The 11,596-nt window shown below is 43.0% G+C and overlaps 1 protein-coding gene across 1 annotated transcript; it reads left to right on the top strand.

Annotated features, from left to right (window-relative positions):
- Window positions 1–8: 8 nt before the first annotated feature.
- LOC103774531 (plakophilin-4-like) lies at window positions 9–11,134 on the top strand (the record flags this gene model as incomplete). Its single annotated transcript, XM_008941942.1, has 5 exons — window positions 9–264; window positions 4,518–4,703; window positions 6,092–6,309; window positions 8,921–9,049; window positions 10,921–11,134. Coding segments are annotated over 5 exons (1,003 nt in total), but the record flags the coding sequence as incomplete, so codon positions are not given.
- Between the last annotated feature and the right edge of the window lie 462 nt (window positions 11,135–11,596).

Genomic DNA, 11,596 nt, shown 5'->3' with positions numbered 1-11,596 from the left:
CCGCCAGCCCCGGCGGCGGGGCGCCCCAGTACCAGCCCTCGGTCAGGGTGGGCTCTCCGCTCGCCCTCGCCGACATGCAAGCCAGAGTGGCCTCTCCGTCCCAGGCGCAGCTGGGATCCTCTTCCCCAAAGCGCCCGGGCATGGCTGCGGTCCCGCAGCACTTGGGAACCACGCTGCAGAGAGCGATTCACGATATGGAGCCGTACGGGCAGCAGTACGACATATACGAGAGGATGGTTCCCCCGCGGCCAGACAGCCTTACAGGTTAGTAAAAAGGTAAAGACACAGCTCAAAACTGGCACGTGGCTACGACTGGAAACCCCCGAGGCAATCGTCGTCTTACGGGTGAAACACAGTAGCACGAGGACACAGTTGTGGCAGATGTACCAAATCAGTTCTGAATACAGATACCAAACGCTATCAATCATACCAAACGTTCCCTGTGAATACTCCCTTTAATTACTAGATTGCTAGCCACACGTTAAATTATCAAATCACATGTTTTAAGTACCTGAGTGAAACCGAGTCTTCAAAACAGAGGCATTTCAGTATTTTTAAATATAACATACATTTAAATGTATGTGCAGGTTATACACAAAGCACAAGATGCTAGGTAACTTTACTTTTTAAGCTCTTCATGTGTTACTGGTTTTGTTCTGACCCTCATCTAAATAAGCAGACAAGCTGATTTTGCAGTTAGACCATACACTCTTTTCAACAGACTGCAACATCTTGTTTTTCTTTTGAACTGCTATACTGCAGGAAAACACAAAATATGTTCTCATGCCTTAGCAAAAGGTGTAAGATTCCTTCTCCTCACCTCTGTTTGCATGACATTGCAATCCCCCAGTTTGATAAGGGGAGGGGAGATCGATTTGACCAAGAAGGCTGTTTAGTAGTTTAAGTTAATGCAGTCCAGTGGGGTGAGTACTTGGTGATGTAACAGCAATCTTGTACTCTTAAAATATTATTAATGCACTTTACAAATACCACTGCTTGAGAATATCGCCTTGTCTAGGCAAATGAACTGATTTCAGTTCAAAAGTTCCTGGGATAGAGAATCGGTAATTCAGAAGCACATGGTTCAAATGCATGGCTTTTAGTGTTAAGGAAGTACTTAGCAGTTGTGGTAGTCAGGCTTAGAGAGCATCTTGCCCTATAGCCAGCTCCAGTCTTGTCTTCCTGGGGAGCTTGAAATGGTGTCACTTTCCTGTGCTCTGCTGACAGACCAAGTAAGAATCCCTCAGTATGATAAGGACAGCTCTTACATTCTATAGTATAAATGAGTTTTCACATGGCTTTAGAGGGAACAGTTCAAGATAACACCTGAAATCTTAACCCCAAGTTTGTAAATGCTCAGTTTTCTGAGAGGGAGCTTGGGTGCAGGGAAAGGTTAGTGCTGTAGCAGCCCAAACTCCCCCCTGCTGTGTGAGCTGGAGTCAGGTGAGTGTCCTCCCAGGAGACGTGTCCCATCTGGGAGCTGCGGGTCCCACCCGCCGTGCTGGGGACAGGGCCCGGCGCCCGCTCTGCTGCGGGCACGTCCCTGCTCACACTGCCTGCAGATAGCTTTTCCTAGATGGCCTGTGAGGACCCCAGGAGGTTTCCTTGCAGGAACAGTGATAGAGCAGGACTCTGATTTTGGGGGGAGAAATATGCAAAAGCAGGATACGTTTGGTTACACTTCCCTGCTTTGGTTTTTAAGGTTGTTCACTATCTCAGTCACTGCAATCATTTAACCTCTGCATAGTTCACCTAAGATATTCTACTGCTTATAAAGCTGCTAAAGCTTCAGTGCTTATAGTAGTAATACCAAAGTGGATAAAACAGTATTAGTTTTATAAAATAGTCCTAAAACAATCTTTTACAACCAAAAATTATGCTGGTTTTATGCCCTACTTGAAATTGTGAATGACTGAATATTTTAAAATGTGTTTGCCTTGGCTATACCACTCGTATGGTACCTACTTATTTGCTGACTTTTTTCTAACTCTGTAAGCAATTTATGATGTAGTGAGTATATGCTGAAGATAAACTCTGACTATAATTCTAGTCAAGAAAGCTGACAATCATGTGGCAAGAATGAAAAAAATTAGGTTAGCATTCTGAGAAGGGAAGCGTGAGGAATGCTGGTGGCATGTAGGTGATTGTCACACTTATTTACTACGGTACAATGGGAAGTATATTTGGTCAGTTTTACTCTGAAGAATTTATTAAAAGAATAAAACTGGTGAAATCACAGAATAAATGAAGACTGTCAAGAGCAGAAGGAACTGGAGTGAGTTCAAAAGGAGTGAAGGGGAGATTAAGCCCTTGCAAGATGCAGTAAAGAAAAGCCAGAGACTGGAAGAGGACCCTGTGGCAAGGTAAATCTCAGAGGCAAGAGCAGAAATACTGTGGAATTGTTTCAAAGAAGGTAAAAATTCAAGAGACTGGAATACAAACATTAAAAATAAAAGCTTTTCAAAATTAAAGAGAATTTTCCTGGTAGCGTAATACTCAAAACCCAAGTTGGTGTAGGTGGCAAAAGTGTTGTGTAGCTATTATATGATATATAAGTACATGAAATTAGAAAATAAATATGGGCTTGGCTTATATTTTATTAAATATGAGCACCTGAGGCTTGCTTAGTGTTGGCTAGGTGAAGTTCCAGCCCAGGAAGCAGTCAGTGAGGAGCATGCGAGGCAGAGAAATGGATGATGCAGAAGTGTGGGAGGTGAGAGAGGGGTGATGAAACAGCCATTCTGAAACGCTGCCAGAAGAATTTTTTTGAGAGTAGGGGTAGGGCAGAAACTGCTGAGTGCAGAAGAGCTTTTCCTTTGGGCGATGAGAAGCTCTGTACCTGTGGTTCTGAGAGCAGCACAGAAGCTGACAAAACTCAAGTAGGAATTGGCGAAGAACTCTCAGAACAAACTAATTTTTTTTCTTTCCTGCTACCTAGTTCAGTGTGTTAGTACTTCTCTGGAGACTCTGGAAGTATAACTGATAACTAGGGGAACGACGATGCTTTAAATGAAAGCACTGAAAACAGGTGAGAAAGGTGCTGGGGGTAGCCAGTTAGTACATCAGTACCAGGGGCCAGGTTTGTACCAAGCGCACACGAGGGGCAGTGGGGCTGCCTCCCAGAAAAGAGTTCCTCAGCTGAAGAGCAGGACAAGCCGGGGGGAGACTGCACCACTGGCCTCAAACGGGTGGCCACAGTGAGCCCAGCAGGAGATTGGCTGCTAATTCAGTTGGCAGAACAGTGAGGGAGAAGGTGCATCAGTGCTGGCTGAAGAAATACGGTAACACGCGGGAACGCACAGAAGGAAGTTGTAGAAAACGTGAACGAAGCTCTCCTGGAGGAGACAGAGGGGGAACCTTCACGAGGAGAAGCACGTCTGACCTTGCGCAGCGCTACTCAAGATCCTGCTGTTGAGAGCTGTTCTGTGCCTCTGCCAACAGCATGCTTGGACCTGGCTCTGCAGAAGTGGTATCAGGAGGTTTGCTGTGGAGGAGTCTAAGTTAAATGAGACAGAAGTGAAAAAGAAATCAAGAGGGACAGCTGAAACGCAAGCTGAAAAAGAGGTTCTCGTACAGCTGCAGCATAGCTGTGTGTACACACTTACCTGGTGCTATTTACACCTCTAGAAAGACTTTTCTCTACATGCTTAAATCTCTGCCAAGAACTTTTGCTCTTACTGGTACGGATTGTTTAAGTTTCGGGATTCTAAACCCCCTTAGGCTGTGCCCTGTTTCACAACTGGATTTCTGCCAGGTTCCCAACTCACCTTGTCATTGTCGAATCCATAAACTGCAAATGCTGACTTAGCTTTTATTCTGCATGTTTTAGACTTTCAGCTATAAATGCCATCCAAACAATTGTGTTGGAAAACTTAAAGCTGACAGTGTATGGTCAAAACTTTTCATCAAAGAAATGCAACTTTGTCAATGACTCTCAGTATGGAGAGGGCCAGAACCCCTCTGCTGGGAGGCCAGGCTGAGAGAGTTGTTGTTCAGCCTGGAGAAGGCTCCAGAGATGTTTTTATGTGTTTCCAGTATCTGAAGGTGGCCTACAAGAAAGTTGGGAAGGGACTTCTTACAAGGGCTTGTAATGACAGCACAAGCGGTAACGTCTTCGAACTGGAAGAGGGGAAATTTAGATTAGAAACTAGGGAGAAGCTCCTGATTATGAGAATGGTGAGACACTGGAACAGGTTGTCCAAGGAAGTTGTGGTTGTTCTTATCACTGAAGGTGTTCAGGGCCACATTGGATGGGTCTCTGAGCAACCTGGTCTAGTGGGAGGTGTCCCTGCCCATGGCAGGGGGGTTGAACTAGATCATCTTTACGGTCCCTTCCAACCTAAACCATTCAGTGGATCTCTGGTCATTTCATACTGGAAAGGTTAATGACTAAATCTGTATAACTGTAGATATAAGTAACAGATCTTCTTTGCTAAAAGAGTAAAGATTCAAACGTGACAGCTTTGTTATCTGTGACTGATATGGCCGTGAACATACTTCCCTTTTCTTGGTTTCAGGCCTGAGGAGTTCCTACGCCAGCCAGCACAGTCAGCTGGGGCAGGAGCTGCGCCCCGCGGTGTCTCCCGACGCGCACATCACGCCCATCTACGAGGGCCGGCCGTACTACAGCCCCCTGTTCCGCAGCCCCACGCACGCCCAGCTGCAGCAGGGCTCGCAGGCGGCGCTGTACCGGGCGGGATCAGGTGGGTGAAGGGCTCCCGGGGCGCTCCTCTTCCCTGTGTCCCAGGGCACCCTTAGCTTACCCACGGCAGCTTTTCGGGAGCCTGTGGCACGTGGGAGAACGTGTGAGAGAGGTAGTGCCAGCTCGAAAGGAAAAACCAGAAGTTACAAATTAATGGAGAGAAACTAGGCTTGAATGATGTAAAATAACCAGCAGGAGTTAAAAAGCTTTTGTCACGTGTGCAAGAAATACTTGCAGCTATATGTCAGTGTCAGCTGAGCGGGCTGTTTGATAGCACACGCCCGGGTACATCCAAGCAAAGTAAAAATACTGTTTTTATCCAACTTCTTGGCAAAGGATAATGTTAAAAAACTGTATCTGAAGGTCATGTATTGAAACTGAAATATTTCTATAGTATTGATTACTACTTGTGTGTTAAGGAGCACCTAGATATGAGATCAGTATTAGAACTGATTTTCTGTAAAGAGAAATGTTATGCATATTGCGGTGTAGTTTGTTCTTTAAAGTTCATTGATAATTTGTATTGTGGAGTGGTTTCCAAAAATTCTCGAAATATTAGAGTGATTGCACTAAGTAACCCTTTAGCAATATTTATAGAGAAGGGTCAGTTCGTCTGCAGTGTTTTCACGCGTTTGAAAACTGCTTTTTAATGTTGATTAGTGTAACTGAAATACCAAGAGTATGGAGTGATGGAGCAGATAACAGTTCTTTGCAATTCTCCCATCTTCTGCAACCTAGAGTAAGCAAATGAAGTTTGTCAGGGTGTGCCAATGGGGAAATATAACTAGATATTGGAATTCTCTGTTTACTTGCCTCCCTAATAATATCACTTACCTTGGAAGAAGAAAAGCTACCACAACAGCCCGGCGAAGTCAGGAAGATACATGTTCCTGGTTTTGAAACCATCAGCTTAATCTTTGAAATCATCCTCCTGTTAGCTTTTCTCAGGGAAAATGTACATATATCTGGGAAAAGGAAAACAACATATAAACTATATAAATTTTTATTGACTTATTTTTCCATTTTCTTTTTAGTACAGTTGGCAAATTTACACTATTGTTAGTAATTTAATTTTATTATAAACCTTGAAAACATTTGGCCTCCAGATTTCTGCTCAATGGCGTCAGATACGTTTCTTACTGTAAATATTTGTTGAGGCAAGTCGAGGCATAAACGGGATTCCAGCAGACTTCTAGTGCTGTAACTAACCTCTCTGTCCTCCCCCGGCCGTTAAGTCATTGCTCCCTGAAGCATAGCGATAGGTTTCCACTCTGAGTGTGGTACGTGTTGTGAGGACTGACTTGATTTTTTTTCTTACCTTTTAACCACGTATTGCCTCTTCAGTAGTCGTTTGTTACCTAGTCTGTTTTAATACTGATTTTGTACTAGGAGTCGGAAATCTGCAAAGATCATCCAGTCAGCGTAGCACACTCACATACCAAAGAAATAATTATGCTCTGAACACAACAGCTACCTATGCGGAACCCTACAGGTCGGCGCAGTACCGGCTGTCCGAGGCCAGCTACAGCAGGCTGCAGCACGCCGCGCCCGACGGCGGCACCACGCGCTCCCCCTCCGTCGACAGCATCCAGAAGGACCCCAGGCAAGTCTGCCCGTGCTCTCAGGAGCCAGACGTAGCTGCTGGAGTGGGATTTCTAATACAGCCCTGCCATATGTACAGCACTTGGTTACACGCGTTCCAGTTTTACGTTGTTTAAACAGGACTAATTTAGATATTAAGATCTATAACTTTATAGCCAAGGTAATAAACGCAACCTACTTGCTACCCTAAGAGAAAATTTTATGTATTTAGTTATTACACCTTTTTATTCTGTAGTTATTTTCATGTGGAAGTTATTACAGGAAATACAAATTTGAGAACTGACTAGATTATTACAATTAGTTTTGAGTAACTCTACAGAGCAACTCGTAATATTATAGTAAGTTTTCTCTCTATGAGAATGGGAATCAAGATTTGAAAATTAGGAAATACATACCTAATATATTTGAATGGATTTTCTGCTGAAATTTCAAAACAATGTAGTTTAAAAATGATACATAAATGTACCATTTTGAAAGTGAATACACATTTGTATTCTTTAAATAGTTTTAAATGCACATACACAGCGTGGGCATGTGACCAGTGTAACGTTATCATTACAATTTATTGGAGACACTATTCATTTAAACATTGCATTTTAAAATGGGAGAATCAAAACCCAGCCCATGTAAAGCTTGGAGGGATTTATGGAACTGTTTATCTTCAGTATGGGGGTGTGATTGCCAGAAATTCCAGTCCATCCTCAGACTGCCAGTTCACTGAGGCAGCCTCTAGACACAGCCTGCCCATGAAAGCACATGACACATTCCACTGGGCTAGAAAGAAGAGAAAGGAGAGCACCTCAGGATGGAGGATGTGAACTCCAGTGCTGCCTCGGGAGTCTTTTAGTGTCTTCCCTGTGAGGGTGGTGAGACCCTGGCCCAGGTTGCCCAGGGAAGCTGTGGATGCTCCATCCCTGGAGGTGTTCAAGGCCAGGCTGGATGGGGCTCTGAGCAACCTGCTTGAGAGGGAGGTGTCCCTGCCCATGGCAGGGGGGTTGGACTTAGACAATCTTTACGATCCCTTCCAACCCAACCCATGCTGTGAGTCTATGAAACATTAGGACACCAAATAAACTTTGAAAAAAGATAGCTAATAGCTGTGGTGAGTCTAGAGCCTCACACTGAAATCTTTTGGGGTTCTTGAGTTACATAAGGCTCATAGCATGGGTCAGTTCTTTTCTAGTGTAGCTCTATCCTGAAGTCTCAAAATTAAAAGCACTGGTTTTGATCTATTTAGTTGTTCTGTTTATTACTGGAAGTTAGTATGTTTCGTTTTGTTTTAATAGATATTGAGAGACTGGATTAATTTCCTTGAACTGAATGACACATTGCTTTGGATGATGCTGGTAGGATGGTGGCAATGCTCACCAGCTGCCTGGCCACTGCTGGCCTGGCAGGCACAGCTTGCTGGGGAAGCTACTTGCCATAGGGATGCTTCACATTCATAACCAGGAACTTTAGAGACATTGTGACTCAGTTTTCATTGCTGATGCACCTTCTTATCTTGTAATTTCACAGTGGAATAGTTTTTAACTTGCCTTTAATCAGTTTCAATTTCTGATTTGCGTATCAAGCACTTGCAGAGGTTAGTGTGTTCCAGGAGCCCCAGGCCAGGCTGCCAGGAAGCATCACTCTGCCATAACAGTGAAGGAGTCCTCAGAAAGCTCCTGGATGTATTAGGAAGGCAGTTCTCCCTAAGGTCTTTCTACCATTAGTATGGACAAATAAACCTCTAGGTTGGTGAGCAGTTCCAAGCAGGCACATAGCTGAACTTCCCTGGTTTGGAGACTGTAGGAATCCTGAGGTGACCCAGATGGCCAGGCCAGCATTCCCCTCCGAATAGCTCCCCACATACTGCTTTTGGACCGTCCTTCTTTTTTTTTTTTTAAATTATTTACTTGGATTTTTTGAACATGGGAAAACTAAGATACTACTTTCCCTTAGGTTTTTATACCCTCAATCTTCCTTTAGAGAAAAAAGATATCACAGCGAATAATAATGGGTACATTTCTAGATCTTTGAATTGGGCATGGATGTGTTTGATGATTTTTCCAGGATTTCTCTGTGCAAAACTATTTTGTTTATTGAAGGAGGTTTCATTTTAATATTTTTACGTTTGCAGTGCCTAAATAACTCAGATTATGCAGGCTTCCTGCATCTGATGATGGTAATGAAATTTCAGGCTGCACAGCTCTCGTTGCAGTATAACTGACTTCAGACTAGGAAGAACGTTGAACACTGAGAAAAAAAAACGTTGTATGGAAGAGATGCCCCTGAGCAGCATTGTTAAGGGGGCGTCTGTTGCATTATATGCTTAAGTTGGGGGGATTTCTGTAGGTTGCAGTGCTTGAGTCAGTATAATTTCGGTCTGTGTAAGTGAAATCAACAACCAAGCTAAGTGAAGAGTGTAGGATGTACAGCAGCTTTTCTAGCTGGGAGACACAGGGGTGGCGTGACTGATAGTTATTCCAACATACCTGTTTTTCCTCCTAGCCCTGATACTCCAGAACAACACTGGAATTGCTGAGAAACACTTGAGGTGCTCTAGTAATTCTGCCTAGTAAATAAACAGACACCTGTAACTAACTCCTGAATGTGTTCCTCTAACGAAGGGAGTTTGCGTGGCGAGACCCCGAGCTGCCCGAGGTGATCCACATGCTGCAGCACCAGTTCCCGTCGGTGCAGGCCAACGCGGCTGCCTACCTGCAGCACCTCTGCTACGGGGACAACCGGGTGAAAACCGAGGTACCGCGCTGCGCCCCGCCTCTGCCTCCGGGGGCTCTGTCTCCATCTCACCTCACTCCTTTGGACCCTGGGTTTCTCTGTTCGTACCAGGTGTAGGACAGTATCCACGTACCTTGGTGTGTGTACTCACACACAGAGATTTCCCCTGTCAGAAGAGGCTGCATGGAATTTATATGAAAATATTTTGTGTTCAGGTTGTGTAATCGAGAACAACCGTAATGCATGTTTACTAGAGCCTAGTTTTGCATAACCTGTTGATGGCTGAAGCTAAGGAAAACAAGAATTCTGGAAGGCTTCCCACTGTTTTTGATAAAGGTGTTTTAAGACGTTGTAGAGAATGAGTGAGCTGCAAGGCAAAGGAAGGAAATCCAACCCTAGATGTAGAGGACAGTATTTATGTCAATGTCATGTGGAGGCAGGATAGATCTGAGTGAAAAAATACAGATTATTGTTATTGATCTGAAGGAATTTGCATTTTCATTCATATCATATGAGTCTTCTTTTCAGTATAAATATTGTTTACATTATTAAAATGTTGATGCAACTTTTATAAGCAGATAGCCCAGCATAATTCACTGTTGCTGGGAGGCAGATGAAAAGGTGGCGGTGGCTCTGATGTTCTAGTAAAGATCGCAGTGATAATCAGATGTAGACAGATGTATAAGTTAGTCTTGCTATTTTATAAGGGATATGACAGCTTGTTTAGTGATTCTTGGGGCATTGTTATTTGTCTGCACATGTTCTTCTATAGAATATCTTTTGTTTGTTCACTGTTTCCATTTTCATTATTCCAGAATTTGTTTTAAAAATTGTGGAGTGTTTGTGTCAATTTTTTCAAAATTATACAAAAGTAAAAGAAATATGCCAAAGTTGAAGCAAAATTTGATTCTGGTGCTACCTTGTATGTCATGGTTGAAGTGGTGTGTCCATTGATTTACCCTATTTAGCATTAGTAATAGTTGATGTTTTTAAATCATCAACACATTTTGGTTGGAAGAGACCTTTAAGACCATCAAGTCCAACTGCTGCCCCAGCACTGCCAGGTCCCCACTGCCCCATGTCCCTCAGCACCACATCTCTACCACATCAGTTCAGGTATAAAGGACTGTAGACATACTATAGCATATAATCAAGCTCATGAAACATTACCCAAATTAAAAAGCTGTCTTTTTGATTTGGAAGGCAAGTTACAGTGGTCAGAGAGACAACTGTAGATGCAGTCTGTCTGCGACTTTGCTTGTGGAATTTTGGAACAAAGTTTTTTTCTTTCCAAAGAGAGATTTCTATACTGGCAGTTACTTCTTTTTTAATGGGAACAATTAGCATTCTGAGAACTTGGAACAGATATGAGAGCAAGATCTTTTAAAGAGATCTGGGCCAACTTCCTTAGGCACGATCTGTGGATAGTATGGCACAAAAGTTACTGTGCTTAAAGCAAACGATATAAAATCATTTGGTTTATGAAATTTCTGCAGAGGAGGCCTTCCTTTTAAAAGGAACTTCAGACATGCCGATAGGACTGGATATCTCCTAACTTGAACTGATTTGTGTGTGAAGCTAAGTGTGGAAGTTGGCATTTAAGTCTTTGCAACTTCTCATTTCTAATATTCCCTTAAAAGATATTCTGAAGTATAGGAATTTCTTTAAAAACTACATTACTGGGAAACAAAACTTTAACAATTCTCTGAACACAGCAAATGACTGAAAGTCTCCACCAGCCTGTTCCACACAGATGTGACTGGTTCACAGGGATTTTCAGTGCAGAGTTAACAACCAAATTGTTGAGGTTTAACAACAATGTTTCTTCTTCAAGTAGAACTGAATGTGCTGTTTTTACAAAATACCAACGTTCACGCCGTGCCATTTTCTAGGTGTGTAGGCTGGGAGGAATCAAGCACCTGGTTGACCTCTTAGATCACCGAGTCCTGGAAGTTCAGAAGAATGCTTGTGGTGCACTGAGAAACCTTGTTTATGGCAAGTCTACTGATGAAAACAAAATAGCAATGAAGAACGTCGGTGGGATTCCTGCCCTTCTGCGATTGTTGAGAAAATCTGTTGATGCTGAAATAAAGGAGCTTGTAACAGGTAATTTTTGAATAGAAACAAGCAGAGAACTCTAATACAGATTATTTTTCTGAAGTGCTAAGTGACTGGAAGCGAGTATGTCAACTGGACTTTTATTTGTGTGTTGGTATGTTTTCTGAATACAAAAATCACTTATTTTGGTTACTGACAGTTGAAGAATTAGCATAGAAGTACAGATTCACTGAAAGAAATTAATCTTGAGGTAGTTGCACCAAAACTTCCCTTAGGGTAGATCTTCCCACGTGATCCTCCTACATAGAGAGCAGGGTCCTGGATAGGGGTTTCTTTATTGACTCTTAACATTTGTTTTGTTCTGGGCTTTTTTTTTCATCTGCGGACAGCAGTTTTAAATAAGGTCTTGCAGAATTCATAAAATGGACCCAGAATGTGTGTTAAAGCACAGACAGAAAATTACAGGTATACAAATTCTGGCAGCCTGTCAGAGCCTGTGCCTTTTTTTCC

The sequence above is a fragment of the Merops nubicus genome, unplaced genomic scaffold (assembly GCF_000691845.1).
Source record: "Merops nubicus isolate BGI_N331 unplaced genomic scaffold, ASM69184v1 scaffold34806, whole genome shotgun sequence".
Lineage (NCBI taxonomy): Eukaryota > Metazoa > Chordata > Aves > Coraciiformes > Meropidae > Merops > Merops nubicus.
Note: the sequence above shows the minus strand (reverse complement) of the source record. Positions and strands in the feature narration are given on the sequence as shown.